We start from the raw sequence: 24,821 nt of genomic DNA, 5'->3' as shown, positions 1-24,821 counted from the left end.
CAGTCCTGGTCTGGGGACAGTGACTTTCATTTCAGAAGTGCTAGTCCCCACCTCAGCTGCTCCCTTGTGTGCCGGCCTTCCCACTTTTTGCCCGTCCAGGCTCCGTCTCCAGGAAGGACGAGGGCGGGCCCGGGCCTTCCTCTCCCAGTGCTCAGCAGAGTAGGAGAGAGAACCAGGAAGCCAGGTCCTGCCAGGGCTCGGGGGCAGGGCTGGGCCCAAGGAGAAGGCCACTTCCTGCCCCACCTGGGAGAGCTCACCTGTGATGCTTCAGACAGCAGGCAGGGAGACCCGCCCCCGGGGTCCTGGTGACCCGTGAAAAGGCAGTGCCACTGACCGTCCAGGACCCAGTGTGCCTCCCTTCCCCAGGCGGTTCCCCAGGAAGCGCTCCACGTCAGTGCCAGGCAAACAAGGCCAACTGCCCTGGGCCCCTGCCTCCTGACACACCCGTTTCCACCCCCACACCACCCCAGGAATCATAGCCAGAGCCCTTGGGTCCTTGCACGTGCCTGGGGGTGCCCACCGCTGCCCGGACCTGCCCTCTGCCCCTTCACTTCCTCCCAGCCAGCTGGCTGAGCAGGGGCATCCTGGGAGTCCATTCAGGACACCTGCCCTACGCTGAGGGCAGAGGGTGGGGCCTGGGCCTAAGGAGGGGGGCACTGCCAGGAGTGCCCTCCCCCACCTGTTCTGGTCCCTGGCACCAGTGAACAGTCTGGGCCACAGGATCCCCACCCTCCCGTCTGACACCCACATCCCTCTGGGGATGCCCATGTTGGTTGAGGCTATGCGAAAAGACTATAGGATCTCCTGAATTGTGGAGGGGAGGGCCCCTCCCCGGCCTGGGAGGCTCAGCGCGCAGAGCCCTGGGGTCTCTGGCCTCCGATCATAACTTTGACACCCACTTGCAGACTAAAGCCTGGTCCTAGCACTCCCCCCATCCCTCTAGAGCAGAGGGGCCAGCTGAAGGGGAGGGGAGTCTGTCCCGGGGCCCCAGAGAGAGCCCCTCTGCCGCGGCAGCTGAGGCTGGGGGTACCTGGCATCTGCTAGGACTCATCCAGGCCTGCCTCGCGAAGATCTCAGAGCCTCGCCCTGCTCGGTCACACCGGCGCATCTCCGGGGTGAGGGGCTCCAGATCCGCCTATCCGTCCGCGGGCGCCCCGGCTCTGGGGGTGGGTGGGGTCTGCAGGTCCAGGGGGTCCACGGGGGTGGGTGTGGGGGGCCGAGCGCGGGGAGCCCCGGGGGGCGGGGCCGAGCCGGAGAGGCGGGGCGTCCTCGTCCTGTCCCCACCCCTCCCCCCGCACCCGCCGGCTCCCGGGTCTCTAACCTGCCGCTCGGGTTCCTCCTCGCGGCCCCGCCCCGGCCCGGCCCAGCCGCGCGTCCCTCCCGCTGCCCGAGCCTGGGCGCCGAGGCGAGGAGACGACAGACGTGCGGACGGACGCGCGGACCAGGGCACCCACCGGCGGCGCGGGCACGGGGCCGGGAGCAGCAGGTTAGCGCCCCCACGGTTTCCCACCCAGCGCACCCCGACCTGCCGGGCAGCCGCCCGCGCTTTGGCCAAGGAGCGACCCAGGAGCCCCGCGAACGGACGGCGGTCCGGCTGGGCCTCAGTTTCCCCAGGTAGCCAGGAAACTGGAGGCTCTGGCCTGAGTCCTTGGGCCGGGCCGGGGCGCCAGGGGCAACGGGGTGCGAGAGCGCTGAGCCGAACGAGCGGCCAAGGAGCCCGGTGCCGTTGCGGCCTGGTCTGCCCCGCCTGGTCCTGGGGCGGCGGCGGTGACCTGAGTCAGCCGGCCCCCTCCTAGCCCTGGGCTTGGGGGGGGGGAACCCCTTCCTCCCCAAGCCCCCCCCTTCCCCTTCCACGGGACAGGCTGGGCCTCCTTGGCGGCCAGACACCAGACAGGTGAGCCAGTGGCTCTCTGTTTGTCAGCTCAGGAGGCACTTCCTGGGTGTCTGAGCGAGAAGGAAACATCAGGCTAGGGTCAGGCTCTGGGTCAAGGGGTGTGGGAGTTTCAGGGAGGAGGAGGCTGGGTGCTGTGTTGCAGGGGCCTGCCGGTGCCCCGCCTGAGGCTACCCTGGGTCCCTCCTCCCTGGGCCAGGCTGGCCTGGGGTGGTCCCTGTGCGTGAAGGTGTCCCTGGGGGCAGGGGAGGAGGGTAGGCAGGCTTGAGGTGCTTCTCAGGCGCACCCACAAACCACCTCTGCCCCCACTCCAGGTGGAGGTGGCCCCAGCAGCGCTGGGAGCCGGGGCCCAGCTGGTGACGTCTCTCCTTCCCCACCTCTGCACTCTCCCCCCACCCCCACCAGGGCCCTGCCCAGGCCTCTCCTGATGCCTGCCTAGAACGGGGCCTCAGTGGCTCGTCACTCCCCTGGCCCTGTCTGTTGGGTCCTCTGTGCCTGCCTCCCCAGTGAGCCTTAAGCCCACTCCTCCCCCACTCAGGCTTCCCAGGCCTGTCCCTGCTTACCAACCTGGTTGGGCCCTCCCCAGCCTGTAGCTCCCAGACCCCAGCACGGCCAGCGCCTGGGGGGTCCCCCGTTCCAGGGCTCCGCCCAGCTTCCTCTGGGCTTTAAGCGGACTCCTCCCCAAGGTCACTGGGCCTGCCTGCGCGAGCTGGAATTTGAACTTGGGGCTGGTGCCTCCACCCTCCCTGCCCTGCTCGGGCCTCCTCCACGGCCCAGCCAGGCACCCTGCTTGGCCTTCCCTTTGCACCCGGAAAATGGCCGCAGTAAAACCAAAGTGCAGCCTGGGCCCCAGGTGTTGTCCGGTTCCTTGGGGTTGCCCAGCTCCCCTGCCCCGGTCAGCTGACTGGAATGGGCCCGTAGGCGGCCCCTCCCCCAGCTGCTCCCCAACCCAGATGCCAGCTCCTGGACTCAGCTCTTTGGCTGGCCCTGCCGAGGCCCCCCGCCGCCCTGCTCCAGGGAGGTGAAGGCCACAGTGTTCCCAGCCTAGGCTCCCCAAGGAGAAGGGCCATGTGTCAACCTGTGCTTGTCTGTGTGTGCCCAGAGGCCTGGATTTTGCCCAGGTGTGTGTGTACCTGGACACACGTGCCCAGTGCCCTTGGCTCAGCCCATCAGGAATCCCATTAAGCAAACACTTGGCTCACTCACTGAGGTCATGAGCATTCCGGACATTCTCCACGGGCAGATGGTCAGAGGAATCTGACCAAGCCCCTACTCCCACCCATCCTGAGAGAGCCAGGACCCTCAGTGGCACATGGGAAGGGGTGACCCGAAGCCCCCAGACCCCTCACACCTCTTGGAAGCCCTCCTCGTAGGTGGGACCTGATCAAACCAGAAAGTCCTAGGGTGCTCCCCACCCCCAGGTACCAGCACTCCTGGCCTATGAGTACCCACTCCAACAGACCCCCAATACCGAACCCCCCACAGAGGGACAGTCTTGTCAGAGGTCCCCATGGGGCACAGACACCATAGGACATGTTAGCCTGGCCCGGGGATACCAGGCTCTGCTCACCCCCCTGAGGGTGGGCTCCCTCTGGACTGGGTTCTGGGTCCTCAGGGCCACACCTTCCCCCCAACCCCATCCCAGACTCAGTCTCATCCTGTGCTGCTGTCCTCTCATGTTGGCTCCCACCTGATTCAGGGCCTTTGAACATGCATTCCCTCTGCTTGGAAGGTGGTTCCTCCCCCAGTCCCATCTCAGAATCACCAGGACACTGTCCTTGCAGCCCCACGCCAGATAGCCTCGGGAGTGGGACCCCTCTACTGGCCCGCCCTGGGGCTCCCTGTGGAGGACCAAGGGTCTGGAGTGAGATAGGGGCACACGTCTGACAGCTGGGACATGGGCTGGGAGGTCCTGCCACATCCAGGAGGCAGGGCTCCGCTCCCTGAGGACACCCCGCCCAAGCACACTGGGGAATCTGGCCAGGACGCCAGGGCTGCAGCCTCTGGACCTGCGGTGGGTGGAGCAGGAGACCAAGCCGCGCCCTGGGAGCCCTGAAGCCACTGACCAGGCCCCAGTGAGGTGTCAGCTCGGCTACCCTGTCCACTAGGCCTTGGACCCAGGCCGCACAGGCCTCCATCACCCCCCATCGCCAGCCACGACCGAGGACGCCATGAGCCAGCTGGGGTCCGTGAGCTGCTGCCCCGGTGCTGCCAAGTGAGTCCCCACCCCCACCTGCGGAGCAGTCCCCAGGGAGGGGCGCGGTGTGGGCCTCGCCCTCACGGCGCCCCTCCCCTGCAGCGGCAGCCTGGGCCGGTCGGACGGTGTGGCCAAGATGAGTGCCAAGGACCTGTTTGGTGAGTGAGTCTCCTGGACGGACGTGGCCGTGGGGTCTCGCCCACTCCCCCTCCCCCCAGGCTGTGCTGGGGCTGGGGCACCATGGGAGAGGCACGTGAGCCCTGGGTGCCCGAAGGAGGCCCCCGGACCCTAATTAAGCAACAGCTAGCTGCTCAGGCCCCTCCCTCCCTCACCGTAAGGAGAGAGGCCTTTACTAATAATTCAGGAACCATCAATATTGATTCGGCTGCCCTCCTCGCTGCAACCAGATAGCCCAGGGGGGCGGGGTTCGGGCTGGGTGGAGCGCCAGGTGTCTGCTCCGCGGGGGCGGGGCCTGGCCAGCCAGGACCTCCCCCGACTCTGCCCCTCCCCGCAGACACACACTTGTGCCTTTGGACTCGGTGCCCTGTCTGGAAAGTCAGGAGCGCCAGGGAGGGGCCGGGAGATGTTGGCAGGCAGCTCTGGGAGTTGGGGGAAGCCCTGGATTGGACCCCTTCCCAGGAAGGTTGGCAAGGGGCCTCCATGGGAGGAGTTGTTGAGACTCCTGCACCCCTCAAGGACAGACCCCTATCACTGCTCTGAGCTGGGGATCCTTTCCTAAGCAGGGACCATCCTGGGGGGGGGGGGGCTCACTCACATCTCATACCCTTGAGTCCTTTCTGGTGGCAGCACCCCTCGCCTCCATTTGGCCCTCCCTGTGGCCCAACCTGGGAGTCCAGTCCCACCTGAACTAGGGGCTGTGGGTCTTGCCCTCTGGGGTGAGTGACCGGTGGCTCCCTGCTCAGAACAGAGGAAGAAGTACTCCAACTCCAACATCATCATGCATGAGACCTCCCAGTACCATGTCCAGGTGAGGCCAGCCCCTGAGGAGCACTCCGGTCCCTGGGCAGGTGTGGGAACTGAGGCACAGAGGGAAGGGGTCAGCCCAGCTTCTGACACCCACAGCGGGCAGCCAGAGCCAAGGACTGCCCCACACCTGTCCTCCAGTCCTGGGAAGGTGACAGTCTGGGGGACACAGGAGCCCTGGAGCTATGTCAGGGGATGGGAGATGCCAGTGGCCAATACAGGCCAGGCAGGGACAACCCTCGGGTGCTGTTCGGCAACGCTCGGATGGGAAAACCTGCTGGAGGGAAACTGGCCATCCTGGCCCCCAAACAAGGAACTAGATTAGGAGGCGTTAGGTGAGACAAAGACACACTTCCTGAGCTTCTGCAGAGAAAGCCTGGCATGGCCAGTTCTGATGGGCTCAGCGAGAGTCCAGACTGGTTAACTGAACTTAAGACCAGCTGCCAGCTCAGGAGGGTTTTTACTCTAGGTCAGTTTTGAGTCACACTTAGAACTCCGGAAATATGTTTTTTAAGTGACCTTCCTGGTTCTTAGCCACTGTCCAAACCTGTAGGACAACAGGGCTGAGAATGGCTGAGAAGGGAGGAAGGGGGGGGGGGCTTGGACCAGGAAGGGGGGGCTGGACCAGGAAGCAGGGCTTGGATCAGGAAGGGGGGCCCTGGACCAGGAAGGAAGAGCTTGGACCAGGAAGGGGGGCCCTGGACCAGCAAGATGAAGACCCCCACACGCACATAGAACCCCCTCACACCCACAGAAGCCGGACGTGTCACTACTTTCTGAGCCTCAGGTTCCTGGTCTATACAATGGGTCTGCAGAGACGTTGGGAGTCCCTAGGTTCTTGAATTGGGCTGTGTTGAGGGAGCAGCCCTCCCTGCCAGGCTGGTGGCTGCTGCTGGCTCAGGGCCCAAGGGCAGAGTACCTAGTGAGGACAGGTCAGCGCGTCCCCTTCCTTCCCAGGCAGCTCAGCCGCCTCTCTCGGGGTCGTGGGGACTTTGCCGTCCTTGGTGAGCAATCATCTATGCCACTGGGGACTCCCAGCCCTTCTGGACTTTGGTCCAAGCTAGCCTGTGGAAAGACCCCAGCCCAGGGGCACCCCTCCTGCCCACTCAGCAGTCAGCAAGGCTGGGGAAGTGAGTGGTCTGGCCTGGCCCTCCCAGACGAGAACGCCAAGGCACAGAGAGAGGGTGGGAGGTGGGGGCAAGATCAGACCCACCCTGGCAGTGGGGGGCTGCTCAAGCCTCTAAGTTAGCGTACAGTGACGCTGAGGGGGGCGGGGGGCGGTTCTGTTGCAGTCAGTGCCACCGTGGCCGGGACCCAACAGCTCCATTACCCCAAAGCTCAGTCATGCTGACCCCGGTGGTCAGTCTTCCCCACTGTCAACAACACTGCTCTCCTACATCCCTGAAGGTTTACTTTTTGGAGAATCCCTCCCTTCCCATAACTGAATTCATATAGCTTATAACACTTTGTTCTGCTCAGTAAACTTATTTCAAGAAAGCGCACGTGTAGAACAAGTCTGTGCCGTAGGCTGCAGTGGCGGGCGGGGGGGGGGCATCTCCACCAGCCGTGCCCCACCCCTGGGGACCCTTCCTACGGTCCGTTCTGTCCACCTGAGTGTACACATCTGCCTTCTGGACCGCGAGGAGGCGTTTGCGCACATCGTCAGGTGTGTGGATGAGAAATATTTTCTCCCAGTCTGGCTTGTGGATTTGACCTGTCTTTCGAGGAGCGGAAGTGTTTAATTTTGATGATATCCAACCATATCCACTTTTTCTTATGGTCAGGGCTGTTTTCTTGGGTTTTTGTTTATTTTTTTTGGAGGGTGGGGAGTGGTCATTGCCTGACCCAAGGCTCTGAAGATCTCTTCCTGTGTTTTCTTCTAGAAACTCCAGAGTTGAGGCTTTTACACTCAGGTCTATGATCCATTTGAAATTCGTTTTTGGGTATGAGACTTAAGGCTAAGTTTTTCCCTGTAGCAAATGTGCAGCCATACTGAGAAGACTGTCCTCCTCCCAGAGGTTGACTTGCTTGGCGCCCTTGTCAAGAAGTGTTTAGCTGAATGTGGACACATCTGTCCACGGACCCCTTTGCCTCACGGTCTCTCACTTGCAGCAGCAGCTGTATTAACAATCTTGAAATCAGGCAACGTGAGCCCTCCAACTTTATCTTTTCCTCAGGATGTTCTCGACTTTTCCAAGATCTTTGTGCTTGCTTTTAACTTTTAGAATCAAACTGTCCATTTCAATCCCCCGCCCGCTGAAAAGCCCGCTAGAGTTTTCACCGGCATTGAGCCAAACCTCTGGATCCACGTAGCGTGAATTGACATCTAAATGATCCCGAGTCTTTCCCGCCTGTGGACGCGGGATCTCGTCCCGTATCAGTGGCTTGTCCGACTTCTCTCGGAGCGTTTGTCGTTTCCACCGCCGAGGACTTGCGTGTCTTTTGTTAAAACACTCCTCGGGTATTTGGCTTGTCGACACTGTTGTAAATGGTACTGGTTTTTCTTTTAAAGCATTTTCCAATTGGCTGTGGCTAGCGCACGGAGGAACCTTTGAACTTGTGTGCAGGGACTGAGTGTGCTGAGACGCTGAATTCACTTACTTGTTTGAGTGATTTGCTTGTAGATCCTTCGAGTTTACTCTGTATACAATCAGGTGGTCTGAAATACAGCGCCTAATACCTTATTCGGAGCCACGTTACTTTTCGTACCTCGTTGCCCCGGCCAGGATCACCAGCACAGGACCGAGTAAAACAGCAGAGTGGACTTCTTTGCCCTGCGTCCAATTTTAGAAGAAAAGACCCAGGATTTCCCCACTGTATATGCTATATTTTTGTAGATACGTCTTATTACCGAGGAAGCTCTTTTCCATTCTTCGTTTGCTGAGAACTTTCATCGTGGAAGGTGTTGAACTTTGTCAAATGCTGTCTCTGAATCTACAGAGACGTATTCACTACTGTTAACGTAAGTCAGTCACACTGATAGGATTTTTTCGAATGTTGAACCGACCTCGCGTTTCCGGGACAGACTTCATGTGTGCGTGTGTGTTATTCTTTTTTATGTGTTGATGCACGAATTCGCTAATATTTTGTTTTCGCATTAATGTTTTGTTAGAGAGGTTGGTCTGTAATTTTTCTTTTACTGCAAAGCCTTGACAGGTTTTGGTGTTAGAATTATGGTGGCCTTAGAAAAGTGAGTGAGAAAGTGTTCCCTCCTCCTTGGTTTTCGGGAAGAATTTGTGAAAGATTGTTTTTATCTCATGCTTAAGTATTTGATAGGATTCACTTATGAGGCCCTCGAAATGCAAGGTTTTCTTTGTGGGAAAGAAAGGTTATATATATGAATATATTTTTTAAAGAGCATGAGAGTACATGCATATATTATTTTTTTTTTCTGGAGTGCACACATATCTCTAGACAGATTTTTAAAAAATTTTTAAATCTTTATTTATTTTTGAGAGAGAGACAGAGTGAGAGCAGGGGAGGAACAGAGAGAGAGGGAGACACAGAATCCGAAGCAGGCTCCAGGCTCCAAGCTGTCAGCACAGAGCCCGACGCGGGGCTTGAACTCACAGACTGTGAGAGCATGACCTGAGCCAAAGTCGGATGCTTAACCGACTGAGCCACTCAGGTGCCCCAGATTTTTTTTTTTTTTTTCTTTTACAGAGTGAGAGAGTTCGAACATGAGAGCAGGGGAGGGGCAGAGAGAGAGAGGGAGAGAAAGAATCCCAAGCAGGCTCCAAGATGTCAGTGAAGAGGCCAGTGCAGGGCTCGATCCTATGACCTTGGGATCATGACCTGAGCCAAAATCAAGAGTTGGACACTTAACTGAACCACACAGACGCTCCTTTTTTTTTTTTTTTTTTTTGGTTATTGATAATTTGTGTTTTCTTTTCCCCCGCCCCTGGATCAATCTTGCTAGGGTTTATCACTTTCATTAATCTTTTCAGAACCAAGTTTGGGCTTTGTTGATTTTTCTCTATTGTTTGTTTACTACTTTGTTGGTTTCTGCTCTTAATTTCCTTCCTTCCACTTACTCTGGGTTTTATTTGTCTTTTTCTAGTTTCTTAAAGGAAATGCTTATATCACTGATATTAAATATTTCTTCTTTTTGAACGTTTATTTATTTATTTTAATGTTTATTTATTTTTGAGAGAGGGAGAAAGAGCACAAGCTAGGGAAGGACAGAGAGAGAGGGAGACACAGAATCCAAAGCAGGCTCCAGGCTCTAAGCCATCAGCACAGAGCCTGACATGGGGCTCGAACCCACGGAGCACGAGATCATAACCTGAGCTGAAGTCAAACACTTAACTGAGCCACCCAGGCGCCCAATGTTTATTTATTTTTGAGAGAGAGAGAGAGAGAGCATAGGCAAGGCGGAGGAGGGACAGAGAGAGAGGGGGCGAGGGCAGAGGGTCCGAAGCAGGCTCCGTGCTGACGGCAGCCAGCCCGACTCGGGGATCGAACTGACAAACTGTGAGATCACGACCTGAGCCGAGGTCAGACGCTCAACCAACCGAGCCCTCCAGGTGCCCCAGACATCCCTTCTTTTCTAATATTCATTTACAGCTGTACGTCCCCCTCCATGAACTCCTTTAGCGAAATCCTGCAAGTCTGATGCCCATGCCTTTATTGTCATTCAGTTCGGAACATCTTCTGCCTGTCCCTGGGGACCGTGTGAGCATTTGCAGCTCCAAACGCCTCCGCCCGCTGCTCGTGCTGCGTCTCTACGTTGTGCTGTGCCGTGTTTTCGTTTTCGTTTGTCTCTCGAGTATTTTCTTATTTCTCTCGTGCCTTCGTTCACCCATCGGTTGTTATGTGGGAGCGTGTTGCTGAATTTCCAATTATTTGAGGGTTTTCTAGTTATCAAATGGCACTGATTTTTTATTTCACCGCCACGATGGTCAGAGAGCGCACTGCGCGGGGTTTCCATCAAAATGCTAGACTTGTTTTGCGGCCGCGTGCGTGGCTTCATTTGGTTTGGTTGTGCGGGTTTTGCTAACAACGTGTGCTTTGGGGGCTCACCCTGCCTCGCGCGGACGCCCGGCCTTGTGTCCCGCTGCCCACTGATCCCTCTGACTGCTGATGCTCACGTAGGTTGGGACCACCCTTTCTTGTCACACCCAGTGCTGCAGGGAGCAGCCTGGTGCCCGTGCCACGTTGCACACGTGTTCAGGTTATCTGAGTTGTGACAAGGGGGTGCGTTCGCCTTTCCAGGTGTCCTGGGCTTCCCCCCAGAGCACCTGGCGCATGCAGGGTGGGGATCCCACTTCTGCACGGTTAACCTGCGCATGTGACCCGCAAGGACCCGTCAGTGCTGGGCAATAGAAGAGGTAAAACAGTGCACCTGGGGGCTCAGTCGGTCACGCGTCCGACTCTCGATTTTGGCTCAGGTCATGATCTGATGGTCTGTGAGTTCGAGCCTCACGTCCAGCTCTGCTTGGGGTTTCTCTCTTCTCTCCCTCTCTCAAAATAGATAAACTTGAAGAAAAAAAAAGTAAAACGTTCAGCAGTCGATTCATTTCAGAAGTAGTAGTGTCAGACTTGCACTCACGATTATTTTATTGAGATTATATGCAGTCTCCTATATTAAAAAGTTAGTTATGTTGGTTTTTCCTGGAGACTCTCGGTTCGTGTCTTTTGCCAATTTTTCTACCGGGGTGTTACTATTTTACTTAGTCACAGATCTTTTTCATTCGTGTATTCATTTACCATCGGTATTCTTAATAACTTTGCTTAACAAAGTAGAGCCTTGAACAAGTAAGAGCTGTCACTGTAATGCATAGTGGTCTTTATAAATATTAAGAAAACTAGCCTTCACTATATCTATTACATCTGTTTTTCCCCATTTTTTTTTACTTCGTATATGGTTGTTTGTTTGTTTGTTTGTTTGTTTGTTTTTCCCAAGCAGATTAAGTCACATTTTTCGGTCTTCTGGGCATCTGGATTTTCTTCCTTGCTTAGGGAAGTCCCTCTGTGAAGAAGGCCTTTCTGAGATCTTCAGGAATCATCCAGTATTTTCTTCTAGCACTTTTGTAGCTGGGTCTTGACTGCCTAGAATTTCATATAGTGTTTCACCGACTGTCGAAGCATTGTTGACTGACTTCAGCGGTGGGACACATGGGGGAGTCTGGAGGGAGGAGGAGCCTGGGTCAGTCTTGGAGACAGAGAAAGGAGGAGGGTCCCTGGAAAGGGAGGGCTTGGCTGGCCAAGAGTCCCCAAGACCCACCCCACATGAGCTCACCACATGGCCATTCCAGCATATTCACTGAGGGCCCACTGTGTGCCAGCCACTGTCCCTGGCACTGGGGAGATAGCAGTGAACCCAGCAGCCAGAAAAGAAACAAAGGAGCACATCATGTTCAGCATAATGTCGGATCGTGGTCAATAAAAACAAGGCAGGCCAGGAGCTGGAGTGATGCCGTGGCCAGGCAGGAACAGCAGGTCTGAGCAGAGCCCTGAAGGAAAAGAGAGCTGGAGAAGAGCAGGGGAGGCGAGGTGGGGACAGACCATGCAAAGGCCCTGCGGCGACCCTGAACCAGGTCTTCTGGGGAGCAGGGAGGCTAGCGTTCCTGGAGCCCAGCCACAGGAGACGGGGAAGGGTGAGGGATCGTCTGTGTAGGACTCCCAAGGGTTTTATCAGGGCATGTCCGCGGCCCCCACGGACATCCACGAAGGCAGAGCAGAGACCTCCCCTTAAGGTAGGGCTGTGTCTCTTCAGACCCCCCAGGGCAGGGGATGTCCGCCCCCCCACCCCAGGCTCCCAGGGTTGGGCACGACCCCTCAGGCCCCCGGGGTGCAACCCCTCGGCCCTGGTTCTGGGCACTAGGAGGGCTCTCCCCAGAGTGACTCCCCCGCCCGTCCCCAGCACCTGGCCACGTTCATCATGGACAAGAGTGAGGCCATCGCGTCTGTGGAGGACGCCATCCGGAAACTGGTGCAGCTGAGCTCCAAGGAGAAGGTCTGGACACAGGAGATGCTGCTGCAGGTCAACGACCAGTCACTGCGGCTGCTGGACGTGGAGTCTCAGGTGCGGTGGCGGCAGGGCCGCAGGGACACGGCCCAGCCCCTCAGCGGGGCCTCCGGGCGGGGCGCGGGGTGGGGGTGGGGGGTGGGGGCTCCATCTGGGGGCGGAGCCTCCAGCGGGGCGGGGCCTGCACTGGGGGGCGGGGCTCCTGCGGGGGCGGGGCAGGCTGAGTAGGGCGCGGGGCAGCAGGCAGGGCAGGGAGACCTGGGCGGGGCTGAGCATCCGGGGGAGCCGTGTCCCGACAGCGGCGCCTCGTCCACCCCTGGCAAGAGCCCGTCCACCCGCCGTACCAACACAGGGCCTGGCTACGTCCGGGGGTCGGCGTGCCACGGCTGTGGCCACGGCCTGGCAGAGTCCGTGCCTGGGTCTGCGTCGGCGCCACGCCCCTCCTGTGTGCGTCTGTGTCCGCGGGCGCCCCCCGCGGGCCGGGCTCGCCACTCACGCCCACGCCCCGGGCACCGCGCCCCCGCACCGCGCCCCCGGGGCTGGGAGCGCGCGTCCGCGGCGGTGCCCGCGCTCGAGTCACGAGTGGGGGTCGCGACCCTGAGGCACCGCTGAGCCCACACCCGAGCCCCCTGCCTCCCAGGAAGAGCTGGAGAACTTCCCGCTGCCCACCGTGCGGCACAGCCAGACGGTGCTGGACCAGCTGCGGTACCCGTCCGTGCTGCTGCTCGTGTGCCAGGACTCGGAGCAGAGCAAGCCCGACATCCACTTCTTCTACTGCGACGAGGTGGAGGTGAGGAGGGGGCGGCGGCCGGGGCGGGGGCGGGGTCCCGAGCCGGCCTGACGCCCCGTCCCGCCAGGCGGAGCTCGTGCACGAGGACATCGAGAGCGCGCTGGCCGACTGCCGTCTGGGGAAGAAGATGCGGCCGCAGACCCTGAAGTAGGTGGGGGAGCGCGGCGGCGGGGAGGGCCGGGTGTGCGGCGGGGCCGGGCTGAGCGGGCCTCTGCCCCCCACTGCAGGGGCCACCGGGAGAAGATCCGGCAGCGGCAGTCGGTCCTGCCCGCCCCCAAGGGCCCAGCCCCCATCCCCTTCCAGCGCCACGGCGGTGACTCTCCGTCCAGCAAGAACCGAGTGGGCCCGCCCGTGCCCCTCAGCGAGCCGAGTACGCGGAGGGAGCCGGAGGGAGCGGGAGGGGGCGGCCGCCGTCGGTGGCACCTGACTCTGCCTCCCGCATCCAGGCTTCCGCCGTCGGGAGTCGCAGGACGAGGAGCCGCGGGCTGTGCTGGCCCAGAAGATAGAGAAGGAAACGGTGGGTCTCGCGGCCCGAGCCCCCATCAGGCGTGGGCCCCTCCGGCCAGCCCCCAGCCAGCAGCCACCTCCTCCCCCAGGCCAGGGACCAAGAGACAGTGCGTGGGACTGTCCCTGCAGCTGGTGGGGGCGCCTCAGACTGACCCCTGCCTCCGCTCTGACCCCAGCAAATCCTCAACTGCGCCCTGGACGACATCGAGTGGTTCGTGGCTCGGCTGCAGAAGGCGGCCGAGGCTTTCAAACAGCTGAACCAGCGCAAGAGGGGGAAGAAGAAGGGGAAGAAGGGGCCGGCAGGTGCGGAGGGGGTGGGGTGGAGGCCGGAGGGGACAGCGGCTGGGGTTGGGGGGATGCCTGAGAGGATGGAGAGACCGCGGTGCAGCTGAGGCGGATGGATAGTGGTCACGGGGACGGGTGGCTCCTGGGCTGCAAGAGGTCCAGTCTGAGCAGGTGGCTGCCGGGTGGCTGCTGGGGGCAGTGACTGGGCCAGCCAGGTTCATAGGCCCTGCCCCACATTCCAGAGGGCGTCCTTACGCTCCGGGCACGGCCCCCCTCGGAGGCCGAGTTTGTTGACTGTTTCCAGAAAATCAAGCTGGCTATCAACCTGCTTGTGAGTACACTAACTCTTTCCCACCCTCTGTGCCGACATCGGGGGGTCCCGGGTCCTTGCCACCCCTTATCCCCAACGCCATCCCCCCGTCTGTCTGCCCCCACGTCCTGTTCCTCTGTGCCGACATTGGGGGGGGCCCGGGTCCTTGCCCGCCTTATCCCCAACGCCATCCCCCCGTCTGTCTGCCCCCACGTCCTGTTCCTCTGTGCCGACATTGGGGGGGGCCCGGGTCCTTGCCCGCCTTATCCCCAACGCCATCCCCCCGTCTGTCTGCCCCCACGTCCTGTTCCTCTGTGCCGACATTGGGGGGGGCCCGGGTCCTTGCCCGCCTTATCCCCAACGCCATCCCCCCGTCTGTCTGCCCCCACGTCCTGTTCCTCTGTGCTGACATTGGGGGGGGGCCCAGGTCCTTGCCACCCCTTATCCCCAACGCCATCCCCCCGTCTGTCTGCCCCCACGTCCTGTTCCTCTGTGCCGACATTGGGGGGGGCCCGGGTCCTTGCCACCCCTTATCCCCAGCGCCATCCCCCCGTCTGTCTGCCCCCACGTCCTGTTCCTCTGTGCTGACATTGGGGGGGGCCCGGGTCCTTGCCACCCCTTATCCCCAGCGCCATCCCCCCGTCTGTCTGCCCCCACGTCCTGTTCCTCTGTGCTGACATTGGGGGGGGGGCCCGGGTCCTTGCCCGCCTTATCCCCAACGCCATCCCCCCGTCTGTCTGCCCCCACGTCCTGTTCCTCTGTGCTGACATTGGGGGGTCCCGGGTCCTTGCCACCCCTTATCCCCAACGCCATCCCCCCGTCTGTCTGCCCCCACGTCCTGTTCCTCTGTGCCGACATTGGGGGGGGCCCGGGTCCTTGCCCGCCTTATCCCCAACGCCATCCCCCCGTCTGTCTGCCCCCACGTCCTGTTCCTCTGTGCTGACATTGGGGGGGGCCCGGGTCCTTGCCACCCCTTATCCCCAACGCCATCCCCCCGTCTGTCTGCCCCCACGTCCTGTTCCTCTGTGCCGACATTGGGGGGGGCCCGGGTCCTTGCCCGCCTTATCCCCAACGCCATCCCCCCGTCTGTCTGCCCCCACGTCCTGTTCCTCTGTGCTGACATTGGGGGGGGCCCGGGTCCTTGCCACCCCTTATCCCCAACGCCATCCCCCCGTCTGTCTGCCCCCACGTCCTGTTCCTCTGTGCCGACATTGGGGGGGGCCCGGGTCCTTGCCCGCCTTATCCCCAACGCCATCCCCCCGCCCATCTGTGTGCCCCCCGCCCCAGGCCAAGCTGCAGAAGCACATCCAGAACCCCAGCGCTGCGGAACTGGTGCACTTCCTCTTTGGACCGCTAGACCTGGTGCCTGGGGCTGGGGGGGTGGGGAGCAGGGCCCCGGGGTGGTTTGCCCCTGGCTGAAGGTGGGGGGACGCAAGCGCCCACCTCGGGCAGGCAGCTGGGGCCACGCGTCCACGCTGCGAGCGTGCTGGCCTGTGGTGCTGCAAGTGAGCGAGCTGGGGCTGGGGGCCGGTGGGCAGGGCCCTCTCTGAACCCCGCTGTGCCCCAGATCGTCAGCACCTGTGGGGGCCCAGACATCGCATGCTCCGTCACCAGCCCCATGTTCTCCCGCGACGCCGTGGGCTTCCTGCGAGGCCACCTAGTCCCCAAGGAGACGACGCTGTGGGAGTCACTGGGGGAGACGTGGACGCGCCCCCGGTGCGTCAGCAGGCAGGGAGGGCGGGGAGGGGTGATGCAGGGCGTGGGGTGCGAACTTGGCGGGTGGGGTGGGCTCCAGTGGGTGGGCGTAGCTCACCCCCAGGACCTCCCACCCCCAGCTCTGAGTGGCCACGGGAGCCGCAGGTACCCCTCTACGTGCCCAAGTTCCACAGCGGCTGGGAGCCACCCCTGGATGTGCTGCAGGAGGCTCCCTGGGAAGTGGAGGGGCTGGCGTCTGCCCCAGATGACGAGGTCAGAGCACCCACAGCCCCCCACCCAGCGCCGCTGGCCATCTGCGTCCTCCACCAGTGCTCACCTCTTCAGCCCACCTCTGTCCACTGCCCTCACCACGCCTCCCTACCCTGGCCCTCACCCCATGCCAAGCCCAGGTGGTCCTTCTTCCCCACAGCCGACTCCAGTGAGCCGACTATCCTTTCGAAACTCCCCAAAACACAGCCTCGTACCTGAGCCCACACCTCCGGGGGACGTCCTCCCACCAGTCAGCTCCCCGCATGCTCACAGGTAAGTTCCTCTTAAAAACGAGAGTGTGGCACTCGCTCCTAGAAATGCGGAGATTCTGACGTGAGTATGCTGCCACCAGGTGGCGGCAAATGTTTTGTTCGTGATGTTCAAAATAGCGTTTTTCCAAACTAGAACCAGGTTTTCCTTCTAACTTTAGAACATATCCCAAACTAGCCATAAACTCATCAGCCTGATCCATCATCCTTTTCTGCGTCTTCTCACGTGTGTTTCAGAATTACCGTTAGAAGTTTACTAAGGCGCCTAACTTAAGTGAGGTCACCAATCCCTGTCACCTCGTTGGCACTGATTTAGGCTTAACCTCAGAGCCAGAGAGGAGACTGAAGGTCTGAGCTACGGACAGTCGTTCTCCCCGCCCCCCCCCCCCCACACCTTTCAACAGACTCAGGGCCTGGGGGACTCCCCTCCCTTCCTCCCCCACCTCCTCCTTTCTGTTCCCACTCCTGGCCCCAGATCTGTCTGCGATGCTCGTCACCCTGCCAGATCCCAGGATTCAGTTTCAGGAGGGGAGGTGGCCGAAACCTGTACCTTAAACAAGCACGCCCCTCTCTGCTGCACACCGGCAGCTTGATGTCCTTGGTGCCCCGCCCAGGGCCACACTAGAAGACACATTTTCATCCTCTGATCTCCAGTCCGGCCAGTCCTGGCTCAGGAGCCACGTCAGCCTCGGCCCCCTCTCCTGCATGGTGTCCCGAGGCCCACAGCTGTGTGAGGAGGAGGCTGCCCAGACTGACCAGGGGGGACAGCCCGGCCCAGGGGCAGCCACAGGCCAGCTCCTTGCTGTGGCCGGAACACCCTCGGTCAGGGCAGCCCCTCACCCCACGCCCCTGCAGCTCGTGGGCAGTCCTCTGTGCCGTACCGACTGCCCCCCTCAGTGATCACCTGCTTCCAGGCGTGGCAGTGCCCTGTCATTTCTCGGGTACAGGTCTGGCTCTGGTTCCCCTGGGAGGCCGGGCCCGGAGACCCCTGAGATGGGCTGGGCCGGGGCAGGCCTTGTCGTGCCCACAGGCCCCGGCGTCCCACCCCGCTGCACGGCCCCCACCTCCGCGTGGGGCCCCAGGCGCTCTGGGGCTGTCACAGTTTCTGTTCCCGGCTGATGCGCCTCAGCCTGTCTCCTCTGCGACCTCAGAGAGCTGAACGGGAGCAGCACGCACCTGCGAAGCTGCTCCCCGGGCCCAGCCCTGGGCCTCAGCCCTCCTGTTCCACGCAGGGGCTACGAACCTGCACCGACCATGGCCAAGTACGTCAGGATCCTCTATGATTTCACGGCCCGGAATGCCAACGAGCTGTCAGTGCTCAAGGACGAGGTCCTGGAGGTGAGCAGGGGCCTGGGCTGGGGGAGGTGGGGGCGGGGGGGACCGCAGGCAGCAGCCAGGCTGCCTGATGCCGGCCCGTGGCACGTCTGTCCAACCCCGTCCCCGGGACCCCGACCCCCAGACTCCAGTCTGGGTCCACAGCCTGCCCGCCCCCCCCCCCCCAAACAGCTTGGCTGAAAGGCTTCCCGGTCTTGGGTCTCTCAGAGGGGGCCCAGGGGCCCCTGTGCTCGGCTAGGCTGGGCTCATGCTGGAGGATGGGCCTTCCCTGTGCCCATCTGGGGGACCCTCCAACTCAGCCAGGGTTCGTCATTCACACCCAGCCCTGGAGCCCCCTTGAGGCCCCATCCATCTGGTGCCAGTCCTGAATCCAGGCCATCCAGTGGGGGACAGAAAGTGGAGCGGGCTTGGGGGGTGGGTGATCTACATGCACAAGGCTAGAGGCACCTTGCAGGAGGCCGCTGCAGCAGGGTGGGGAGAGGTAGCTGTGTGGGTGGGATGGAAGGCTGGGCAGGGCGGGGGCTTCTAGGGGTGGCTCATGGCAGCCCCATAGGACTGGGGGGAGGCTGAGCTTAGAGATGCCGAGAACTCTCTCTGGCGCACCTGTAAAGAGGGGTTCCCGCACCCTGTGCTGGTGCCCGTGACGAGAGGAAGGGGTGCCCACAGGTGCTGGAAGATGGCCACCAGTGGTGGAAGCTTCGGAATCGCAGTGGCCAGGCCGGCTACGTGCCCTGCAGCATCCTGGACGAGACTCGGCTGGAGGACGTCCCCCCAGAGCAGGTGAGCGGGAGGAGGGGGACCTTGCTGTCGTGGAGGAGCGGGTGCAGCCACATCTCAGGAGAGACGCCCCCTCCCCCATCCCACCCCCAACCCCTCCCCACAAAACACCCCCGCCCCCTACCCCCACCACCCCCCACCCCACACACCCCAGAAAACACCCCCCAGAAAACACTCCCACGCCCCCCACCCTGCACCCCCACATCCTTCACCCCCCCACCCCCATACCCCCCACAAAACACCTCCCCACCGCCCCCCCAAACACCCCACCCCCCCCCCTGCTCTGAGTCCTGGAGTCCTCCCTGCTGGCCAGGCCCTGGGAAGGGGGGAGCTGAAGCTGGTGGCACCCCCACCCGCTCGCCTCTTTCCCCCACCCTTGCAGGCCAGTCTGAAATACTGGGGTCCTGCCAGCCCCACCCACAAGCTGCCCCCAAGCTTCGCAGGGAACAAAGAAGGTGAGAGGCGCTCTGCTGGGGGGTGAGGGTCGGCGGACGGGTGCGGGTCCGGGGCCCGGGGTGCCCTGGGGGAGGCAGGGGGAGGAGGGTCCCCGTCCAGCGTGGGGAGCCCTGGATCGGCTCGGGTGGGGCCTGAGTGCAGGGCGCCCCCCGCAGAGCTGATCCACCACATGGACGAGGTCAACGATGAGCTCATCAAGAAGATTAGCAACATCAAAACGCAGCCGCAGCGGCACTTCCGCGTGGAGCGCAGCCAGCCCGTGGGCCTGCCGCTCACCTACGAGTCCGACCCCCACGAGGTCCGCGCCTGGCTGGAAGCCAAGGCCTTCAGCCCGCGGTGAGCGGGGCGCGCAGGCGGGGCGGCGCGGGGGCGCGAGAGGCCTTCACCTGGGGGGGGGCCGCCCTGACGCCCACCCCCCTCCCGCCCCCGGCCCCAGGATCGTGGAGAACCTGGGCATTCTGACCGGAGCCCAGCTCTTCTCGCTCAACAAAGAGGAACTGAAGAAGGTGTGTGGGGAGGAGGGCATCCGCGTGTACAGCCAGCTCACCGTGCAGAAGGCGGTCCTGGAGGTGAGTGGGTGTCCCACGCCGCCCCGCGCCTCGCTCCCCGCCACCGCCCCCCTACCCGCGCTCCTAGATCGCCTGCCGAGGGGGAGGCCGTGGGGCCCTGGCCTGCGGGGCCCTAGGCTGAGGCTGCCGCACCCCTCCCTCCCCAGAAGCAGCAAGGTGGCTCGGAGCTGGAGGAACTCATGAGCAGGTTTCATTCCAAGACCCAGAGGAGAGTGGAGGAGGACAGCTAGAGCCGGCGGCAGGGCCCACCCCAGTGCGTGGAGGGTTATTTTTGGATGTGTGTATGTTTCGTATCATGGACGTGGAGTGGGGGGGCGGCTGGGGGCGCCTCACCTGCCTCGTGGCACGTGGCCTGTCCTCAGGCTCCCCAGCGCCTCGACCCCCCCCCCCCAGGCTGCCTGCCCCAAGGCCCTGTTCCGCCAAACTAGCCGCCTGGAGATGCCAGCCCCTCACGCACCTGCCCCTGAAGCCAGAGCCGTGGCCTTTCCAGCCCCGCCCCGCCCCCTTCCGGGCTTTCAGACCCACCCCTTCCCTGAGGCCACAGGACCCCCACGCGGCGGCCGCTGGGACTTATCCTTTGTTTTCCCCCCCCGCCCCCCCCCCCCCCCCCCCCGTTCACCTGGGGGCTCCTCCTGGCGCTTGTGACCCTGGCCCCAACCTCGTGCCCCTGGCTGCTGCTTCTCACGTGCCTGTGGATGGGCTGTGGGCCAGAAGGGCAGGAGGCCTCAGCCACCCTGGGCGCCGAGCGGGGCCTCGCCCCCAGGTATCGCCCACAGCACCCACCCAGCGCATCGCTCCCCAAAGGTGGCCGGGGGGGGGGTGGCTCCAGGCTCCACTGGGGCAGGGTGCGTGCTCCACCTTTCAGGGAGCGGGGAGCCAGGTTGGACTGGGTATGCTCTCACCCAAGCATGGCCTGCGACGCCCCCATCCCAACGCCGCTCCCGCCCCCAAGGCAGAGCCCCAGAAAGGAACTTTCTCTGACCGGGTCTCAGGCCAGGCTCACCCTGCGTGCTGTGTGGGTGGTGGGTGAGTCTTGGAGCCCTGAACTCTGCAGAGATGACAGGTGACCAAGGTTCAAAGGCCATGTCATTAAACCAGTTAAGTATGCTCGCAGCCAGTCTGTCTCCTGCGGGGGGGTGGGGGGGGGGATGGGGTCACTGTGGGCCTGGAGCTCCCCCCTGCAATGGCACCCTTTGTAAGAGCCACTGGGCAGAGGGCAGGCCGTGGACATCCCAAGTGAGGCCACTTACCCCTGACTCCAGGGGGTGCGCCCAGGAGCCCCTCGCCTGCACACGTGTCCGAGCGGGCCTGGGGGATGTTTCTGGGAGGTGAGGGCCTGAGGGGGGCCCTGCCCATTCTGCTGGCCGTGACCCCCGACTCAGGCCAGGGGTCCAGAAGGCCCAAGCTCGGCCCCAAGCTGAGTGAGGGAGGCACCCTAGGGGAGGGCGTGGATGGACGGACATGGGACTGGGTTGGCCATCAGCTGTGATGGCGTCAGTGCAGGAGTGGAGGGGTCCCTGAGCACACAGTGGGCTGCCAGTGCCCACCTGAGCTCACATGGGCCCCACCCTCGGAGGAGGCCTCTGGCGCCCTCTGCTGGCAGCTCTGAGTGCTGTGGTGCTTGGCGTCCAGGGGGCACCCTAGTACCTGGCGGGATGGGGGGCATCTCCACCCGTGTTTCCCCCAAGCAGCTGGTGGACCAGTCCTGGGGTCTCTATGTGGCGGGCAGGACAACCGCAGGGGGCTCGGAGGCAGAGGTTGTACCTGTGGGGTTGGGGGACGGAGAGGGCTGTCGTCCGGTCTGGCGCTGAGCCCGGCCCCGCCCTCAGGCCTCAGAAGCCCCAACTCTCAGCTGGGACAGGCCATGTGGGGCCGGGTCTAGGCAGCAGGGCTGGGTCAGCGGGAGCTGGGACTGCCGTGCCCTCTGGACCACCACCCAGCCTTGACCACTGGGGCCTCCTCACCCCAGGAGAGGAAGGTCCTCCCCCAGACCCGAGGCTGGGAGAGGAAGGTCGATCCTCCCAGGCAGAACCTGGGAGACAGGGAAATAGTACGCAGAAGGGAAAGGGATCAGATGGGGTGTTGGCTCTCCTTCCAGAAACCCACGGCTACCTTCAGTCCGGAGCCACCGGGAGGGATAGGCCTCTGACTGGACGCCCCCCCCCACAGCCTTATTTGGCTGAACCCCTCCTTTGGAGCAGTGGTGGGGACCCCGGCTCCCCCTGCTCCCAGTCCCCCCACTCGCCCGCCCCCTGCCCCCACCCAGCAGGGTTCTGCCTTCACCAGGATGGTACGGGCTTTGGGGGCACTGCCTTCGCGCTGGGGAGCGCAGTGATGGGCCCAGAGTCCCATGGCCATCAGGACAGCTGTGAGGAGTCACTGTGCTCTCTGCTCTGAGGGCATTGCTGTCCAGGGCTCCCAGACCGGGGATGTCCGAGCTCCGCCCTCCCTGGCCCCCTGGTGACCTCAGTGTCTGTGAAGTAGGCAAGGCTGAAGAACAAGGCACTGAGGGGCCAGGCCACTTGCCTAGGGCCCCAGAGCAGGGGAGGAGTGGGACTCCAAGGCGGTTTGGCCTGATTTGTGTCCCTAACCTCTCACCTCCTCGCCTCCCACACCGGACTGGCCAAGCAGGGAAGAGGAGGGTCTGGAGGGGTGGTGGGGACCACAGAGCGTCTGACCATGGGCGGAGCCAGGAGCGGCACACTGGGCAAGGGGGGTGGGCTGCCGTCCGGCATCCGCCCTGTGCCCGGCTACGCTGGAGCGAACGTCTCCTTAGACAACGCCCGTCTCTGTCTCGGGGACAGGCGCGTCTTTGTGGCCCTCCCGCGACCGGCGTGGCTCCCCTCTCCCCCTCCCCCGACAGCTGATCTCACATCCCATGGCTGAGCCCGCACGGGGCGGCCAGGGGGTGGGGAGGCTTCCCTGCCGTTTGAAAAGAGGCTTTTCCTTTTCCTTCCTGCATGAAGCCCGGCGTCCAGATCTGCACAACACACGTCGATGCCCCTCCTCTCGCCATGTTGTTCGAAGAGGACCTGTTTTGCGCTGAAAGGCGCTCGTTGTGCGTCGAGTGCTGGCTCCCCAAGATACCACCATGTGACTGTGGCTCGATCTCGAGCTACAGGGGCTCGCCTGCCTGTCGACGCTTAGCGGGGTCTGAGGGGTGAGCGGGCGAGGTGGGGTACTGTGAGGTTTCAGGGTCTGGATTAAGCCAGGGTTTTCAGACGCTTGACGAGGACTGGGCAAACGCGAGACCTGTTCCTTCAAGACTGGCGGGCGCGTAGAGGGTTGGAAGTGACCGGGGGATCCACGCACCTGCTTGAGCCGCGGCTACCTCCGGGCCCCGGGGCCACAGCCTCAGGAAGCCCCCAAAACAACATCTTCCCAGTGTTTCCTGCCTCGTGCCGCTGACGAGCTGTGTGCTGTGGGTGGTTCGGCGCCTGGTCTATCGGTGCTGTTGCTGAAGGAAGGATAAGCGCGTGCCTTTCCATTTTCGTAGTTGTATTTTCTGCTATAGTAAACATCGATAGAGGTAACCTACGTAAACAAAACTTCCCCGGGACCCTCGATGATTTTTGACTGTGTGAAAGGGTCCCGAGGCCCCGGTTTGAGACCATTGACGTGGACTCCACAGGTGCACCCCTGCCGAGAAACAGGAGCCCGCACTCGCGGTGGGAAATGGCCGAGCTGTGCGTGGGCAGCGGTGAGGGAGCCGCAAGTTCCCTCCCCCCCCCACCCCGCCACCCCGGAGCAGGTGCTCGAAGTGAGCCTGCGGAGAAAGGCAGAGGGAAGCGGCAAACGCAGGAAGCTGGCCAATGGCCAAGGTTGACGGGCGCGTGGACGGCCCCCGGGGTCTGCGTGTCCCCTGGAGCGCCCCCCCCCCCCCGGACCCTCCGTGGCGGGCACATGGGGGAGGGGCGAGGGCCCCCTGCGGGTGTGGGGAGCAGGGGAGCCGCGTGTGGGTGCCACAGCAGGGCCAGGCAGGGGGAGAAACTGAATGCAGGTGCATGTGGGAGAGGGTGCTCAGTGAGGAAATGAGAGGGTGACCGTCACACCGTGCGAACGAAGCACGCGGATGAAAAGGGAAGAATCGAGATTCAGAAACGATACACCTCTTGCAAGAAGGCGAGTAAACCGAGTAAGCCTAGGCGCTGGAAGCGCTCCTTAGTGGCGGGAAACGGATCTGAAAGGGAAACAACGTATAAATTAAAAAGAGCAGGAACAGATTCAGACGACCAAATACTCGCCCTCCCGCCCATGACCTTGAGTCTGGCGGCCGGACCGCCAGAGTAACCGCTGTCCTGACAGGCGTGGGTCCTTCCGACCAGCGCGTTTCTGTCCTCACAACCTGCGTGCGTTGCCCCGAATGCCGTTCGTGGTCGCCGCTCGCGTCTTTAAGCAGGAAGTTTAAAAAGTGCAAGAGAGTTTTTAAGGCAAGCCTCACCTGCCCCAGCCCAAGGTCGCCAACAAGGACAAGCCAGCCGTGGGGAGGCACCCGTGGCTGCAAGCAGGGGCCTCCCGCCATGGCCACGAGGGTGGGACGGGGTGCAGTGGCTCCGTCTACACCCGCGGGTGACACAGCCTGGGCAGAGCCACCCAGCTAGGCCGCTCCCAGATTCTTTTTATTTGTAATTGTGATAAAATACACACAACATAGAAAGTACCGTCTTCACCGACTCTTAAGCGTGCAGCTCAGGGGCGCTAAGCACCTTCACGCCATTGTGCGCCCATCCCCACCCTCCGTCTCCAGAACTTTCCATCTTCCCAAACGGAAGCTCCATCCCCGTGAAACACGGACCCCCGGCCCCTCCCCCAGCCCCGGCGCCCACCGTCCGCTCTCCGTCTCCGGGAATCTGGAGACTCCAGGGACCTCGTGTGAGTGGATCACACGTGAGCATCACGTTCCCCGGGTCCATCCACGCTCCCCCCAGCGATGCTCCCACACCCAGTGCCTCTCCAGGCTAACCCCAGACCTGAGCTCTAGACCTCTAACCCTCCTGCTGCTCCCCTCACACCTAAACCAGAGGGTGCCCCTGCCCCCCCACCCTTGACCTGCCCGCCCCCTCCCCCCACCTTCCCGCACAGCCAGCTCTACCAGCAGAGCTCTGCTTGCGGCCTCACCCACTGTCCCTGCCCCTGGGAAAAGCGGTGCCCCCCCCCCCCACCCAGCGTCAGTCTGATATGACACAGGGCCCGGAGAGATCCTGTATTTTTTTTTTGACATTTATTTATTGATTTTTGAGACAGAGCTGGAGCACCAGCAGGGGAGGGGCAGAGAGAGAGGGAGGCAGAGGATCCGAAGCAGCTCTGAGCTGTCAGGAGAGAGCCCGACGCGGGGCTGGAACCCACAGCCGGGAGATCATGACCTGAGCCAAGTCAGACTCTCAACCGACTGAGCCACCCAGGAGCCCCTAGACAGATCCTTTAAAACCTAAGTCCTGGGGCGCCTGACTGGTTCAGTCGGTGGAGCATGTGACTCTTGATCTTGGGGTCGTGAGTTTGAGCCCCACCTGGGGTGT

The 24,821-nt window shown here is 62.2% G+C and overlaps 1 protein-coding gene and 1 long non-coding RNA gene across 7 annotated transcripts; one reads left to right on the top strand and one right to left on the bottom strand.

Moving 5' to 3' along the window:
* Nucleotides 1–1,331: 1,331 nt before the first annotated feature.
* On the top strand, nt 1,332–23,965 carry EPS8L2 (EPS8 like 2). Of its 6 annotated transcripts, XM_023240267.2 has the most exons (22): nt 1,332–1,486; nt 4,000–4,106; nt 4,191–4,246; nt 5,012–5,076; nt 11,938–12,099; nt 12,683–12,832; nt 12,900–12,979; nt 13,060–13,202; nt 13,279–13,349; nt 13,516–13,642; nt 13,867–13,955; nt 15,222–15,296; nt 15,502–15,650; nt 15,770–15,902; nt 16,060–16,172; nt 17,401–17,506; nt 18,170–18,283; nt 18,663–18,735; nt 18,892–19,072; nt 19,173–19,305; nt 19,452–19,558; nt 22,272–23,965. In XM_023240267.2, the coding sequence occupies exons 2-21, from the start codon at nt 4,063–4,065 to the stop codon at nt 19,533–19,535; spliced, it is 2,148 nt and encodes a 715-aa protein (XP_023096035.1). In that variant the 5' UTR covers nt 1,332–1,486; nt 4,000–4,062; the 3' UTR covers nt 19,536–19,558; nt 22,272–23,965. The 6 variants fall into 6 exon arrangements, with proteins under 6 accessions (XP_023096035.1, XP_023096033.1, XP_023096034.1 ...); XM_023240265.2 differs by lacking the exon at nt 22,272–23,965 and having other exon boundaries at nt 19,452–20,412; XM_023240266.2 differs by lacking the exon at nt 22,272–23,965 and having other exon boundaries at nt 1,477–1,614; nt 19,452–20,412.
* On the bottom strand, nt 10,614–11,803 carry LOC109492258. The gene is made up of 2 exons (XR_002146112.2): nt 11,314–11,803; nt 10,614–11,199 (listed from the first exon to the last, which is right to left on the bottom strand). It is a non-coding gene; the product is annotated as an uncharacterized LOC109492258 (long non-coding RNA).
* Nucleotides 23,966–24,821: the final 856 nt, after the last annotated feature.

Source organism: Felis catus, chromosome D1 (assembly GCF_018350175.1).
Source record: "Felis catus isolate Fca126 chromosome D1, F.catus_Fca126_mat1.0, whole genome shotgun sequence".
Taxonomy (NCBI): domain Eukaryota; kingdom Metazoa; phylum Chordata; class Mammalia; order Carnivora; family Felidae; genus Felis; species Felis catus.
The sequence above is the reverse complement of the archived record's forward strand: the minus strand, read 5'-3'. Positions and strand labels throughout refer to the sequence as shown.